Consider the following 17125-nt stretch of genomic DNA (forward strand, 5'->3'; position numbering starts at 1 on the left):
TGACCTTTGACCTTCCGACTGCGTGCTTTAAGGACGTCCTCATGCCATGAACTGCACACAAGGCACTGGTAGGGTTTGCACTGTTCGCGACCATATACATGTTTGAAATTAGAGTAGCTGGCTCCCCTCGGCCATCGAAATACACTGGCTGCAGTAAATTTTGGATTAATGGTCATGAATGGCAGCAATTTAGTAATTTCTGAAAACATTTCAGGAGACCTTCTTACCTCCCTGTTTTAGTAACCTTTCCTATCTTTCGCGATGTTGACCAACCCGTAAAATCCCTGATAAGTCCACGGATTAGCATAATTAGTTGTGTTGACTAATTAATTACAAGATGTGTATATGAGATAAACGTCCTTGTAATGTATGTAAATAAAGGGTTAAAGGCTAGGTTAGATTATATAACCGTTTATTTTATTTACTCTGATCAGTCAGAGCATGAAGACACAGTCCCTATATCCATAGAGGGACTGTGATGAAGAAAAGGAGAGGAACTGATAGAGAAAACAGTGAGAAAAACTCAATAATGAGCTTATTAATACTGTCTGGGTAGCCTGTGATATATCCTTAAGGTAAAGGGCGACGAATTCGGACGCGCACGCGCTTTAGAGCGTTTCTTCGCAGATTTAACTCCAGCCTGCCGCAAATAGGTTATTTTGTAGCGCATGTATTTAACATCACCTGTCATTGTTGAAATTGCGCTTTTACCTAATTTTTTGACCCAGTCTCTTAGAAATACATGTGACCTATGACCTTGTCATATTTTGACCCCCTAGAAAGTTGGTTTTATTCAATATGAGCGAAAAATTAACATTTCTCTCCAATTTACATGGCGCATATTACCCATTCACCTGGAGATATTGTAAAAAGTAGCGTGGTGACACCCTTTTATTAAAAGTGTAAACTAAATGGTATTATATCAGGATTTTATTCGCCAAGTTTGGTCAAAATGACACCATTCAAAGCGACAGGAAGAAAGTTCGAACATTATGTAGTGATATAATTTCGATATCGTCATTTTGTAATCGATACTTATGTTAAAATTTCTTTACAAACATCATGAAAACTATACATTCGATAGATATGGATCTTAAGTCTTGGTGTTTATTAAAATTAACTCATTTGCTAAGCGTTTTATAATTGCTTTCTTTAGTTTAAGTGAATTATATCATTTTTATTTATTTCCGACGATGCCATTTTAACGTCCGTTTCCATGGAAACGAGCGTGGTGACCCCCATTTTTTATTTCATTTTTGCACTTGCACAACTTACAAGAATATTTGTGCAAAGTTTCAAGAAAATGACACCACAACCTAATTTTGACGTAATTCGTAGTACTTCACCTTAAATGTATATAGACTGAAATAGAATCACTAGTTTCCTCATTTCACCATTTGCCTCATGACTATTTCACTGAATACATGTTAAAAATGATATCTTCTAACTTGCATAGTGCCATTTGTTTGGCATCAACAAATGATACCGCAGTACTTTGACTTATTCTGTAAATATCAAATTCCAACAAATAAGCAAATCATCATATGTAAGATGCGAGGGAGGTTAGTATTCATTATGCAAATTGTATTAATGAACATTGCTAAATGTTAAAATTTGATGAAAATCACAACTTTATCAATGGTGAACATTCAGTTACTTCAGATCTGGCACTATATTAAGCAGATTACAGAAACTTATTGGAGACTGTTCATTCATCGGACTGACTGTTACAACTCTGAGACTGGAGCTTTGCTGTCCCAGCTGAGATAAGTAGCCTGTTTACAGTTTGTGTTCTATCCCCATCTTAGTAACAAAATTGGGGGCTCGTCCCGGACAAGTCCTAAATTTTGTTAGGTGACAGATAACGAACAAAAGGTGAACTCAGCAGTTTCCGTATAAATGAAATTTAGTACAAAAAAACTAATTGCAGGCTTGAAGTTGCACAAAATCCGCAGTATAAATCCAGTGTGGCAGTGAAGGTCTTGAAAAGTCTTGAAGTAGTAACACACAAGAGAAATGATCCCAAGTCTCTCCAAGCCTGCTGCCCCAGTATTTATACTCAAGTGGTTATAAAAGAGCATATAAGAACAATCTAGAAGTTTTATTGACATGCTAATTACTGTTCTAAAATTATCCCTCTTACACATCTAATTAATTTCAAATCCAGAACATTCCAAACATGACTAATTGAATTCAGGGTTGTAAGGTCGTTAAGGGCAGTGACCTTGAGAATGTTCTAGACTTACTAAACTTGGGTCATGATGAGTGTGGGGAAAAATGACCTACATAACAACTGTATCCACCCCTCCCCATCCTTTTTTTTCAAAATCTGTCTACACTTATGTGTTGGAAGCGGCTCATAAACAAGTTAATGCCGTCTTCCTTATCTGGATGAACCATTGAAGCTGAGAGGGGGTCAGGAAGGTTTCTCTCATCTGTTCACTCAACCTCTTCATATTTCTGGGAGATGCTCCATAGTCATCAAACAGCGTTTTCATCAGTTTCTCAACATACACTGAGAAAAAAATGTAATGGTATAAGAAAGTGAGGCTACTGTAATGGACTTATAAAAATTTACCAGTAGTAGAAGCAATAATTTATATCAAGATCCTGAATGTTATGGTGAGTATACTTACATATATGATTTCTATGTGTTAAGTATATATACATGTATTTATAAAAATCACATCAAGCATACTTTGCTGACACTGTATTTTGAGTGCTGTCATTGGTTGAGTGGTTTACTTTGAAAATCCGAGAATCTGCAATCTATATGTTCAGATAGAGGTAGACCACGGAAACTGAAGGATACAGAACAAATAAAGCAAAAGATAGATGCCATCAATCTACACCGGATTTTAATCAGATTGAATATCACATTTACTGTATATACAGTACATGCATTACATGCAATACACTAATATAAACTGTAATGCAGCACATTTGTTACCTTATGGGATGCATTAAAGCTGTACTTCATATATATATATATATATATATATATATATATATATATATATATATATATATATATATATTATATATATATATATATATGGTTATATATATATATATATATATATATAGTTATATGTAGTATATTTACCATGATGTAACACATTTATCAGTTTATTCAGTGTATCTGTCACAACATGCAAGGCTATTACCTGTACATGTACAAGCAGTGCATTTAATATTCCATCCTGCTGGTAAATGAATTACATATACTGGTGAATGCCTTGCATACTGTGACAAATGTATCGTTTGTACTGGTAAATGCATTTCATAGTGCATGTTATATTAATATAAATGCAATCCATGTAAAATTAGAATACAATGCATGTAATAGTAAATGCAATACTTGTATTGCTAGAATATGTGACATGTACTGGTTAATGCACTGTATGTAGAGGCAAATAAATGCCTGATATATGTTATATCTTACAAAAATGCATTCTACTATTCATATACATACATGAATGCATGCATATTTGTGTATTCGGGATGTGAGGATTTAAAAGTCTTCTTACTGTATGTGGCTTTCGTTTTCACTGCACGTACAATATATCCTTCTTTCTTGTACTTTGGAAACACAATAGTATACTGAAACTGGCCTTCTTCATTCACCGCATGGGTCTATCATTGTTCTCATTATAATGAAGCCCAGCAAGGATCTGTCTGTTCAAGAAGATTATTTAAAATGTAATTTTAAACGAAAAATTAAAACTCAAACAGAATTTGGCATCAACTCTATTAAAAAATATGCAATCATGTATTCCAAGCAAAACAGAACAAAATTAAAGCTGAGAGACTTTTATATTTTTTCACATTGTCTTGTAATGTGATGTAATGTGTGATATGACTAGGTTTGGAGTGCCTATTGGTCACTGTTGTGTTGACTTATGTTCCAAAGGGATCATGACGGGACGCTTGCATCTAAAAAACAGTGCACTTTTTGGGCTCTTTCTGCACTGATAATATGCAATCTAAAGTAGTTATATCAGATATAATCAGACATTACATAACGCTTAGTCAACAAGTCATCGTTGATGACACAGTCCCCACTTGTTATCGGTATTTTGATTACAGGTCCTCAAAGAGGATAGAGTCCTCTTCATTAGGTCTGTGATAAAAATACTTTTGAATGAATTCGCTTGATACATGTCTGAGTTATGGTTCAGGACATGAAAAAAATCGTAACAAAATGGTCGCACAGCGGCCATATTGGATCGCATCACAAAACAAATTGATGTGCATAGCTATGACATTGGTCGATGTCCTTGTACCAACTTTGAATAAAATTGGTCAAAACATGCGGATATGCCTGAGAAATGGCTCTGTACATGAAAAAATCGTAATAAAATGGCCGCCTGGCGGCCATATTGGATCGTATCACAAAACAGATTGACGTGCATATGTATGACATAGTCAATGTCCTTGTACCAACTTTGAATAAAATCAGTTGAGATATGCCTGAGTTATGGCTCTGTACATGAAAAATCGTAATAAAATGGCCGCAGAGCGGCCATTTTGGATCGTATCACAAAACAAATTGCCGTGCACAGCTATGACATTTGTCAATAAGCTTGTACCAACTTTGAATAAAATCGGTTGAAACGTGCCTGAGTTATGGCTCTGTACATGAAAAAATCGTAATAAAATGGCCGCCTGGCGACCATATCGGATCTTATCACAAAACAAATTGACATGCATATCTATGACATTGGTCAATGTCCTTGTACCAACTCTGAATAAAATTGGTCAAAACATGCCTGAGTAATGGCTCTGTACATGAAAAAATCGTAATAAAATGGCCACACGGCGGCCATATTGGATCGTATCACAAAACAAATTGACATGCATATCTATGACATTGGTCAATGTCCTTGTACCAACTCTGAATAAATCGGTCAAAACATGCCTGAGTAATGGCTCTGTACATGAAAAAATCGTAATAAAATGGCCGCCTGGCGGCCATATTGGATCAGATCACAAAACAAATTGATGTGCATATCTATGACATTGGTCAATGTCCTTGTACCAACTCTGAATAAAATCGGTCAAAACATGCCTGAGTAATGGCTCTGTACATGAAAAAATCGTAATAAAATGGCCGCCTGGCGGCCATATTGGATCGTATCACAAAACAAATTGACGTGCATCTGTATGACATTCGTCAATGTCCTTGTACCAACTTTGAATAAAATCGGTTGGAACATGCCTGAGTTATGGCTCTATACATGAAAAAATCGTAATAAAATGGCCGCCTGGCGGCCATATTGGATCGTATCACAAAACAAATTGACGTGCATCTGTATGCCATATAAAGTAATCCTTGTATAAAGTTTGAATGAAATTGCTCCAGGCATCTCAGAGATATCTGCGTGAATGGACGGACGCACGGACGGACGCACGGACGCACGCACGGACGCACGGACGCACGCACGGACATGACCAAACCTATAAGTCCCCCCCGGACGGTGTCCGTGGGGCTAACAACTTCAGATACCAATAGCTTGGCCGGTACTACTTTATGCCAAGGTATTGTACAGTGAAGCGGCACAAACTCAGTCTCGTGTAAACCTTGACAACCATACTATCATTTCAGGACATCGGAATTTGTTCCTACTTTTATTAATTTGAACTAACATATGGCTTGTAGTATATCTATAGGTCCTATTATGTGAAAATTAGAGTACAATGTTCAAAGAAGTTGATCAAGGCGAACGATTATCTGTATGAGTGAAGTGTGTAAGGCAGAGATGTCTTCCTGTACACCCACTTAATCGCTATCTCCAATCACATATTGCAAACAGCTTACGAGATGCCAAATAACTTTAATTGGGAGCTCCATACCCCTTGAAACCCCTATTTCAAGGGTGAATGTGCATTGAATATGCATTGTTTTTTAGATGGAAACGTCCCTAATGTAAGGCACAAGCTGTGCATTTTGATATCTTTCTAAGTGGCAGAATGTTTATATTAATGTCCTTACAAAATAATGTGTGATGACCTGTACTTGTTTTAGCATGTTTGATGCATACTTTTCTGGTTTTACTTTCGCATTTTTGGTTGCAACCATTAAATTATTTATATGTATATTGAATGCATTGTTCTGTGTATCACATCAGCATAATAACTGGCTGTTACACAAATCTACTAAAATCAACAAAAAAGTCAAAAACAACAAAAACATACAGCTTCTCCCTTTGACCCTTTCACCACCATGGTTTGTTTCAAATCCAGTATTCTATGGCAAAGTTGGATCTCTTCACAGGGAACTGGGGTTGAAAGTGTTAAATCAAAGCTTATTCACATTTACAGTTTTTCCTAAAGTAGCATTTACACCCATATATCTATAGTCATCAGACATTTTACAATTCCAGTAAATCATGTTTGACTGGATAAATATATGTTTTGCTGTATGGTCTCAATATACCTCCATCAAACGTACCTGCTTTGCATGCCTAAGTTGGAAAAGGATGTATGCTTTGGTGCAAAGTGCAACAGCAGGCGTATGAAAAGCCCCAAGAGTAGATGTCTGATAATCTGGAGAGAGCTTGCTAATGTCTTTCAGCAGGGCTTTTGATGTCAACAGACTTTCTAACTTGACTGCAGCTCTACTATCTGAAAGCAATATGAGATATACATGTATGATTTAGCTAGGTGTTGTTTCCATAGGGTGTGTGTGTGTGTGGGGGGGGGGGGTCATGTCCCATTTAGTTTTATAGCGATATGCTAACATTGGTATGTATACCAACTGTGAGCTAAAAATTCATATTCATATATAATTGTAACAGTTACCAAGAGATAGTTTCAAGGACTGGTTACTGTTCTTTGTCAACTATATTTAGGTTCAATCTGATCAATTTCTAAAATAAATCATTTTTTATCAAAGATCCAATGTTTGTGACCCTCCTAACAAACTCTTACATTTACTGAAAAAGCAGTTCATGGTGAATATTATTATTTCATCAAATATAACAAAACTAATGAAAAAAAAACAACACGGTGATTTCATGAAAATAGTTGTAATTCAAATAAATAGCCTAAGACTATTCAACTGATCAAGAATATTTCAGATAAAAGCATATGCATGTACATGTATTTGTAATTTATAATAATTTCATGTGAATTATTACCTTGCAGTGCCCGTTTATTACAATTATACCTATGGCATTGTATATAGATACTTACTTGGTTGAATCCATAACTTGTTTCTGTTTTCTCCTTCTAGAGGTCCATGGGCACAATCTGGAAAGAGCGGGTCAGGGTGATTTGTATGGACATTCTGCACATGTCCTACCAAGGAACACCATTTGGCCACGATCAGATCTCCCCTGTCATCTGGAGTAGAAACAGCAGACCAGTAAAGGTGGTTGACAATGGACTGTTTCCATGCTTGATGTCTGAGCAATCTTTTTGGCTACCAAGTGAATCATTTTTTTACCAATGCCTGTAAAAAGATAAAAAATATACATATGAAGACATGAACTACTCTACAATACAGCAATAAAGTCAACTGTTTTCTGTGACACAATTGGACCTCATCACTTGAAATGAGTATGAAATGGTTTATTTATGATATTCTGCAGAAATCAAAATATGTTTTGCTTCATCAGTCTGGGTAATATCCATATAGAGGATACTATGATTAACCAATCAGCAAACCTGCTGTTGCAACTTCATGAATAATTAACCGTGCAAACCTGGGCTCGTACATTGCAACAAATTCGGAATTTTTGACTTGATTTCACCCTTTCTTTTAGCAATGGGTAGTTTTTAGATGTGGACGCTACGCACAATGTTCAGTACGGTCAAGATGGTGACCGACTCAAGTGTATATTACATCGAAAACAACTTTGTTGGATGATTTCCTGGCCAGGTACTGCTCCTAGAAATCAGGATTTGACCCTTGTAAATTTACAGTAAGTTATTTGTCGCCAAATGTCGCCAATTTTTGGTCAAATTTAACCTTGCCATCTAAAGTATGGCGAATGTTTCAAGCTTTGAAAAGATGGGTCAACTGTTTTAGTCGGCATCGGAGCACGATGGAGCACAAGTTTTTCGATCACCATGCATTTTCCGGTATGATTGACCCTTCGCTAAGAAAAACGCGTGCTGGATCAATCACCGAGAAATTAACTAAAGCTGGAAAAGAGAACGAAAAACGTCCAATAACCCTTTGTCGAACATGGTCAAGGCGGGTGTTTTAATCACCGGTGTTTTAAAACGGTTAGAACGTCGTGAATCGACTTGGGCTGAGCCACTTCCGGGTAGCGAACAGTCTCACTCGATCAGTGGATCTGTCAGGTCAGATTGCGATCTGAGCGCAACATTTCAAAGTGAACCAACATAACCTTTGACCCTTGTTACATATACAGTACGAGATTGGGTCTTGCCTTAACCTCATTAAATACACGGTACGCCATTGGCTCTTCCCAACTATTCTCTATATGGACATTACCCGGACTGTTCACTATTAACTCATTTCTATGAGTGGTAATCTCTCTCTAAAAATAATGGTACAGTCCTTTGGCTCCAAATATGAATAGATTTCATTTGACAAAGCCTAACGTCAACTACAAAATGGCAATTCTTACCTTTAGCTACATACCACACATCATAATAATGTTTTGTATCAGGCAGTTCATCCTTTATCCACTTGGCATTTTGACGGTGCCTGTCACTGATGATTGTTGAAACTTCCAGGCCCGACTCAATAAGAAAGGCAATTGTCCGTTTCAACCCTTCATGCTCGCACCATGCACTATTTGGTACTTCATTACTCTGAAACGCCACCAATGACAAAAATTTAGTGACAAAAACATTGTGATGAAATTTTATTTGAATTTAGGCATTCAAGAATGACAATTTATCAATTATGTATCATCTCAGACACAGAATACAATTGGCAAAAACCTGCACAATAAAGGGGAAATCAGCATAACTATTGTTGTTATACATCTAGCATTCTAGGTGCCCACACATTGAGTATTTACATTTACAGCTCATTGACCTGGAATCCTTGAGTGATATGTACACACCAGTCATTACAGTATTATTGACAAAATTAAGAAACAAATACTAACCTGTACAAGCTGTATATCCAGCACTTTGTTTAGTCTTTGTTCAATCACACTGTAGGAGCCATATTTTGCGCAATGACCAGGGCTGCCAGATCGACCATCACCTGCTAAAATCAAACCACCATCAATGTTGCTGAGTTGGTTGATCATAGTTGCCTGTTCATCCTTCCATACTTTGATGATGGTTAGTTGGAGATAATAATGCTGGTGGCGAAAAAACGTACTCTTTCCAATGCATGACATATTCATGAAATCAAACAGTCTTAAGGTGGTTGGAAAGGCTAGAGCGTCAGTTATAAACTTCAATAAAACTATTAACATATAAAAGTAGTCAACATTCTCTGTGGAATAAAAAAAACTAGACATTTGGGCACAAAGGCATTGCAGAGTTATAGCCTGTTGAAACTTCTGAAAAACTGACCAAATAAGAAGAAGTTAGGAGTCCTCAGTGTATTAACTATGGTAGAGGTCCCCTAGCTTTTAATTAAATGTTTGAAAAGGGAAAGTCATTATTTGCTGTTTTTCAGGAAAGTTTGACAAGGCGGTGCTGGCATTCAGAGTGAGTGACTGCTATTGTAAATGCATTTTTAGATTCTTTGAGTGTCAAAGAGGTGTCAAAAGTGATATTAACCAAAAAACCTGCTCTGTGACTTCAAAACAGGGGTGCAAAAATGGCTTGTTTTCAACATTTTGACAGAATAACAGTTTTCCTACATAATTGTATACCAATTTAATCCAACCTTTGAAATGAGATATGGACATGGAATTTTTACAGCTATTAACAAGGTTACAGATAAGATTGTATGGCACAATTTTCCTGTATTTGAAGTACTTTTTGAAAAATCACATTTTGAAATTTTAAAGAATTTTTAATAATTTTTGATATGTAAACCCATGTAAAATCATAAAAACAATTTTATTTACAAATCCTGCCGTACAAATCTTACAATAAATGGTGTCAACATATTTATAACTAATTTGGTAATATTAATACTATCCAATTATTATTAAATTCAAATATTTATAAAAATATGAAAAATTAAATTTTAATATTTACTGGTGTCATTTTTCAAAATCATGGCTGCAAATATACAATTTTCATATCCTTTGGAGAAAGTATTAACTAAGGGAGTTATCCTGAAAATTTGAACTAAATATCTTGATTCTAACACTTGAAACTTGACATTACTCTGAGAAAAGAATTGGTGCAAAAATAGCCTTTCCAACCACCTTAAACATTGTGTACCATGCATCCAGAAAACAGTATTGCATCAGACAATAAAAGATTCCCAGCTGGCATCTTCCCCAAATATGGCTGACTTGTCCAACTGCGAACATGTCCACATTTATGGCACTTTTGATGAACATGAATCAAGCTACCGACCCTCTTTGTGATGTCACCATTGGTTGGTCCACTGCACTTGGCACATTGTGCAAAGAGTTCAAGTAACTGTTCTTTGAATACTAAAAATGTATCGTCCTTGTATGGAGGTGTCACATTGCCAGGTGGTGGTGGTTGATCACCACTGATGGAGAATGTTTTACTGCTGAAAGAAATTCATAGTAAAATTTATTATGACAAAAATACTATCTGGTTTCAACATTTTTTTTCACAATAACGATTCCAATATATGCATATTGTGACCCAGATAGTAATATCACTAAGACAAGTTTCTCATTGGTGTCTGCCAGTTGAATTCAGCTACACTAGCTGTGTCTTCATAGCTCTGTCACTCTAGAAGATTCACAAAATATTGATACACTGATTTAGTTGGCAGCAAACAAGACCACCAGACATTGTCAATGTAAGTCAATATTAAGGTGACACTAACAACAATATTGACTCTAACACAAGGGATCTTTTAGGAACCGAAAGTGACACCATGACCAAAAATACCGTCAATTAGATGGAGACGCTCACATCTTTTGCAGAATGGATTTTAATACTATTATATTTCAGAAAACAACTTGTAGTTACTAAATCTAGATACTTCTACTGATGTGATATTGGAGCAATCTCTTTGAACAGTATTTTTGTTACTTATATTAACTAAAGATTTCTGTTCAACTACATATAACTGGATGATATGCCAGTATTTTGCAATTTTTGTGAAATGAACATTGATGATATACAGAATTAAAATGCTACAGACTAAAAAGAAATTATGGATAGTATCCAAACATATGAAGCTGCAAAAATCACCTTGGTTTTGTAGGTACAAATCATCATCACTGTAACTTTGCCAGTCGACTCATCACCATCACATTCATCGCTATTGTTGTCATACTCATCATCATCATCATCATCATCATCATCATCACCTCCATCATCATCATAATCATATTCTTCCTCTACTCGGTCACCACATACACTAACAATTTCAACACCAGTATGTGACTGCACATTGCTACCCTGCTCAACAGCATCACTGATGTTACACTGGATACCAACATGACAGACTTGTGGTTTAACTGTAATCCCTAAAGAAGAAACATGCTTTGTTACTCATGATTTTCCCAAATAAATATACATAGTTTTATATGTGCATCACATTATTGTATTATGTGGAACCAAAGAAATTATTCAAATGACAATCTTTGATGATACAAATTAAGGTGAATTATAGGTAAAATAACGTACTGTGCAACAGTACACATTTAAACTCAAGTGTTTGAAACTTTTGACAGGGCACAATACACAAGTTTACCTCACAGACACTGTGTCAACATAATGTACACCATGGTAATAAATAGCTAGCTTGTATCTTACACTATCAACGTAACATAAGTACAATAAACATTTTTACTATTTTAACAGTCTATAACAAAAAATGTATAGTCCAGATCAGAATTCAATTGTAAACTTGGAAAGTGATGGACTGGAAAGGTATGTTGATGAGAGCATCCTCTGTGCAGAGAATGCACTTGTCCAGGGACCTTCCAGTCTAGGGAGATAAATGTAACATATACACAGGGCATACTTAAATGTACTTGGAATTTTAGCATGCAAAAGGAAGTAAAACACAAATGTGCACATATGCATACATGGAAATTTGAAAATTAAGAGTAAAACAAAACCATCAAATATCAAGTCATATATATGTATCACTACATACAGCTGTCAACAATATTTCTACCCACCTTTGCTCCGTCTTTTATTTCTCATTCTTATTTGAGTTCCTGTCGTCACAGTCACTTTCTCTTTTACATATGGCAAGGTTGATGTTGGTTCATTGGTTACAGCATCTGGTTCAGCTGACAGGGTACATGCACGTTTTCTGACTGGTAAAGGTGATATTGGGTTGACCGGTATGGGAAACTTTTCAGGTAACAAAGGGTACCATCTCGTCGAATGTATCCTCATCCAGTGGTGGTGCTGCAGCAGATTGTTCATCTTCATTATCTTTCAGCATCTACAAAGGAAAAATTCAACAACGGGCTATTCCAAACATTGCTTTCATGAAATAAATTGCTTCCAAGAGTTGCTTTTGGCCCCATGCACCCATTTGATTACTAGTACACTGTACTACAGTACTTTATAAACGCAAAAAAAAACTTCAAAAATGAGTATCTGTAAGGCTGCCGTTGTGTACATAACAACTATCCAAAGGTGGTCATACCAAACCCACCTTTCCTTCATAATACTTACTAGTATTATACACCTACTGCCGTAACCTATGGGAGTTTGACCGTCCAATAACTTTCCGTATTTTGTATAGTACGCGGAGTCCCGAATACGGGAGACGCGCGACGCGCCTGTTTGACCTTTGACCTAGCGATTATCGGATGTAAACAAACTATTTTACGGTGAGTTATAGACATAATAACAACTTCCACCAAAATGTATTCCTAGTATAAGGTTTAAAACACGCTAAACACAAAACTGAGTCTAAATGCAATTGATTTTTATTTTAAAAAACTAATTAAATTGAAAAAATTCAGCGAAGTTTGCTTGTACTGCACTGAAAATTAATTGGCTTCATGCCAACGCAACAATCGCGCACGTTCACTCTATCGCGCGTGCTGCATCCCTCAAAATTTACCATAGAATTAGTTTATACGGACGATTAATGGAGGGAGGTGTATAATAATAGGGTTATACACAAAATACGGCCCTGTATGGACTCGGGCTCAGTGATCGACGTATTGGACTTGCCTTCGGCTCGTCCAATACGTCACTCACTGAGCCCTCGTCCATACAGGCCGTATTTTGTGAATAACCCTATAGCATTATACAACATGGTCGACTTAAACGGTGTATATGAGCTATTTCGGTTGGTGCATTTGTGTACAATTGCATAGTTTCCTTCAATCCTCTGCAGTCCACCCTACTCAATATTGCGATGCACCTATCAGTTGTTTCCACCAGGAGGGGGAATGCGGGCTGAACAGGGGAATTTTACTTTTTTGGGGGGCATGTCAAAGTCCCTAACAATGGTCAACAAATACCTGTCAAATTACTGAGTGTGGGAAACTTTGGGCAGATAATCTTGGAATGTCGCAAAATAGAAAGTAAAAAAGAAGAGGCCATTTTGCAGCATTGTCAAATTGCCCCTATCCCAGGCACAGCATGGCGATCAAATTCCCCAGTCTTGGGATATGTTGAGTGGTCAAATTCCTGTTTTGCCCCACACTCCCTCCCCTTGGGGAAACACTGATAGGTGCATGATGGATTGGACCATGCAATTGGACAGAACACACAGTATCGTTCACGTGACATGTATACTACGCACTGACAAAATTTGCAAAATGCAATGATTAACAGGGACAAGCACATAGGGGACACACCGATTGTCACTGCCTTGCCACCTCGGAGTCGAAGCACAGGCACCGCCGTACGTAGTCGACTGCGCTGTTACCAGTAGTAGAAGTTTATATTACACCATGGAGGTAGCAGAGTCACTGAGTCAACAACAGCCGTTCCTGTGACTCGATGTATTACATAGTCCAACCACGACTGAGAACCATTCCACGACTGACCTTTTTTGTTCTGGAATTTCAAGTTTGGTCCATCCTGTAAGCATTTCCGACATAGCTACGGAATTTCGGAAATCCTAGCTACCTCCCGACTCCCGGGATATGAAGGCAGAAAATGCAAGTGCAATTTCTAGCGTGCCACGGCTGTGGCACATGTGTGAGAACGCCGTGAGATGTTCGTCTACTTCTGCATGCTTCTCGTAATACAGGGTGAGGCAAGTGCCGTAGCTTGGTAGGCATTTTGAAAGGTAGATTATCAATGGCCCCTTGGCAAATACGAATAGACAAATTTAGTTCACAAACGTGAACGCTTCCTCCATGTTCCAGAAACGAGTACAAAGTTCAACATTAGCATATCACATGGTTAGATGACTGGGGTCATCGCTAGCGCTCGACGGTAAACATCCCACTGACAATATTTATCGCTGCATTTACTGCAAACTGTAACAGATGAAGTATGTACTTTGGAGCGCATCATTTATGGATCAGATTCCTCGCCATTTTCTGGCATTGTTGTTGTTACACAGACATACAAAATGCACTTTCAACAAACAAGAGTTGACGTGTGGCCGCACCAGACAAAATCGAAAGCGTCGAGTCGGTAATCTCTCGAAGAGAAAAAAATCACGACACAATGTACACGATTGACAAACTATCACTTTGAGAAAATGATCATTAATTAGGATATGGTCATACGTTTAAATGGGGCTGTACATTATTTCAAAAATAACTCGCCAACCATTTATATTTTGTCAGTTTTTCGTACAAGTTCGACGCCAAATGCATGTGCAACCATGGCATTGTTACGCGTAAGACACTGATTTGGTTGAATATGCAGTTGATATACAAGTCGCCCTGGAAAGTTATTCACCCCCGTGCGTAAAATTTAATGTACATATGTCTCTACACATTTTTTTCCTTTTTGACAAACTTAATGTATAGCTGATCATGTATTTTGACTATATACAATACTAACAGCCTTCATTTGGCAGTGTCGGGACACCTTTTACGTCACTACCGTCACCATCGCATGCGAAGAAATTAGAAAAGGTCGCTCGACACTCACTCGGAAAAATGAAACGTTTTTGACATTTGTCATAAGTATATGCATTTATAAATCATTTTCATTCCCATCGAACTAGATCATTCTGTAAAAATATACTTACCCTTGATAAAAACAATTTCTCACGGCTGGTCTACAAGAAATTGATCCAGTAGCAGTGGTGCTAGTGGTATTAGGCAATGCTGATCGCGGTGGTAATGGCTGTGGTTGTTTCCTTTTTTTGACTGGTGGAAGATCACAATCACTGCATGTAGCCTGTGAGATCGACCTTATAGATGGCACAACGCCAGATTTTAAATCTAGGCGGGATTTATACCCAGCTTTCCATTGTGCATGTCCGTCAAAGTCATCTGGTACCCAAAAATGGGCACCACATATGACTTTACCAGTATTGCCGGTTTTCCAGTCTTTTCTTGTAAGTTTCACGAACTTGTCCCATTTAAGTCGAAGTAACCTATCAGTGGGAAAGGTATGGAAGCTGTATCGGCCTTCAAGACTGCTATTACTGCAGCCACCCACGACACATCTCTTCACCATCTTGACAATGATAGCAGAAAGCAGCAGACGATAATAATGTACGTGCAGCAGACGCGCAACAGGTGCAATTGTATTCTACGAATGATGTCATGCTTTGTTGCTAAGGTGCGAAATCCGGAAAAACACGAACGGGCGCACAACTCAAACGTACACAAAAAATGACTTCCAAACTTAATTACAGACGCATATTTATAAAGGTGGTATTTTTAATAAATAATAAAAAGGTGGCAAAACTATCTAACATGATCCATTTTTGAGTAAAACAAATATAAATTTTACGCAATATCTTGCCTTTAAAGTTTTGTTTCTCCTGATACCATTCTCAGAAAGCATCAGTAAACGTTTAATTTAAATTTTAGGAATTTAAAAGTAAAATCTATCTTCTGACAGCTGATGACAAGTTCACTTGATCTGTTTTGAAATGAACGTTTGGTGGTACTTGTCAGAACCTGTTAGAAAGTGGCTGTAAGGCATTAAAGCATGCACAGTACGACTTATTGACAAAGATTTACACAATATTCCTCTTTCACAATTACAGGGTGTGATAAAATTTATCTCTGTAAAGTCACACTATACAGTCAGAGCGATTCTTAAGTACTTAACAATGATACCGGTACAGTGAACAGTATTGTTCCTGCTTATAGTTTTTTTGACAATTAGTTCAAGCATAAATAGACAAGAAAACTAGTTGTGGAAAATGTTGTATGATTATTGTATGTTTTAACATGTTTGTCTTTCAGGTGAGTTTTCAGCAATTATGTGAAAATGTGTTTCAGTAGCTTGTATCAATGTAGCTACTGTTTGCATTAGTATATTGTGATTTGTCCAACTTTTTAAAAACATTCTAAAATAACTCAAATGTGACAAAATTTTTAACTAATATTATATAGTAATATTTGTCATACATGTACGTATAAAGATAAATAATATGTTTCTTATACAACGCAATACATTTAACATATAATTTCTCAAATGTTTCCTCTGAAGTCATTATAGGGTCATCAAAAGCACATAAAAAATTCTGGAATATAATCTGAAATACTAAAACCAGATACTTTTGTTTGACCAACAGCATCCAACACGGAACCACAGCTGATTGGTACCAAACGCTATATTGGTGAAAGAGATACGGTTTATTGGAGACATGGAGGTGAGTGTATAAGGAATCATATTGGTGGTGGGTATGGTAGTGGTAAAGCTTTCAGATAGCTAGGGTCATCCAAGCACCAATGACCAGTCTTAATTGTTGTTCTAGCCGTGTTCAGTGTAGGGGTTAAATCTGCACGAGGAACAACAATTATTATTTCACGAGTACTCATCACAATTCAATGGTTATTTCATTAGATTATTTTGAATTTTTCTAAGTCAATGACATTACGTATTAAGAATGAAAAATAGTGTCATTGTTACTTTGCTCACATTTGGAATCACCCCCCCCCAAAAAAATGCACACATGCAA

The 17125-nt window shown here is 36.9% G+C and overlaps 2 protein-coding genes across 3 annotated transcripts; both read right to left on the reverse strand.

The window, feature by feature from the left end:
• Window positions 1-430: 430 nt before the first annotated feature.
• LOC139125536 (uncharacterized) lies at window positions 431-9841 on the reverse strand. Its single transcript, XM_070691602.1, has 6 exons — window positions 9093-9841; window positions 8604-8790; window positions 7198-7456; window positions 6455-6627; window positions 3531-3678; window positions 431-2515 (listed from the first exon to the last, which is right to left on the reverse strand). The coding sequence occupies exons 1-3, from the start codon at window positions 9453-9455 to the stop codon at window positions 7344-7346; spliced, it is 663 nt and encodes a 220-aa protein (XP_070547703.1). The 5' UTR covers window positions 9456-9841; the 3' UTR covers window positions 431-2515; window positions 3531-3678; window positions 6455-6627; window positions 7198-7343.
• A 315-nt stretch (window positions 9842-10156) lies between these two features.
• On the reverse strand, window positions 10157-13036 carry LOC139125491 (uncharacterized). Of its 2 annotated transcripts, none has more exons than XM_070691557.1 (3): window positions 12231-13036; window positions 11293-11570; window positions 10157-10633 (listed from the first exon to the last, which is right to left on the reverse strand). In XM_070691557.1, exons 1-3 carry the CDS (start codon window positions 12487-12489, stop codon window positions 10631-10633), a joined length of 540 nt encoding a protein of 179 aa, XP_070547658.1. In that variant the 5' UTR covers window positions 12490-13036; the 3' UTR covers window positions 10157-10630. The 2 variants fall into 2 exon arrangements, with proteins under 2 accessions (XP_070547658.1, XP_070547657.1); XM_070691556.1 differs by having other exon boundaries at window positions 10157-10636.
• Window positions 13037-17125: the final 4089 nt, after the last annotated feature.

The sequence above is a fragment of the Ptychodera flava genome (assembly GCF_041260155.1).
Source record: "Ptychodera flava strain L36383 chromosome 3 unlocalized genomic scaffold, AS_Pfla_20210202 Scaffold_25__1_contigs__length_14229661_pilon, whole genome shotgun sequence".
NCBI classification, from domain to species: Eukaryota; Metazoa; Hemichordata; class Enteropneusta; family Ptychoderidae; genus Ptychodera; species Ptychodera flava.

What these genes read in the sequence shown, in the direction of transcription:
- LOC139125536 (XM_070691602.1), bottom strand. Translation starts at nt 9,455, where the DNA reads ATGTCTAGTTTTTTTTATTCCACAGAGAATGTTGACTACTTTTATATG. An exon ending in TGGATATACAGCTTGTACAG is followed by an intron (nt 8,791 to 9,092) that starts GTTAGTATTTGT and finishes GTGGCGTTTCAG; the next exon opens with AGTAATGAAGTACCAAATAG. An exon ending in TGTGTGGTATGTAGCTAAAG is followed by an intron (nt 7,457 to 8,603) that starts GTAAGAATTGCC and finishes ATCTTTTTACAG; the next exon opens with GCATTGGTAAAAAAATGATT.
- LOC139125491 (XM_070691556.1), bottom strand. Translation starts at nt 12,489, where the DNA reads ATGAAGATGAACAATCTGCTGCAGCACCACCACTGGATGAGGATACAT. An exon ending in AAATAAAAGACGGAGCAAAG is followed by an intron (nt 11,571 to 12,230) that starts GTGGGTAGAAAT and finishes TTTCTTCTTTAG; the next exon opens with GGATTACAGTTAAACCACAA.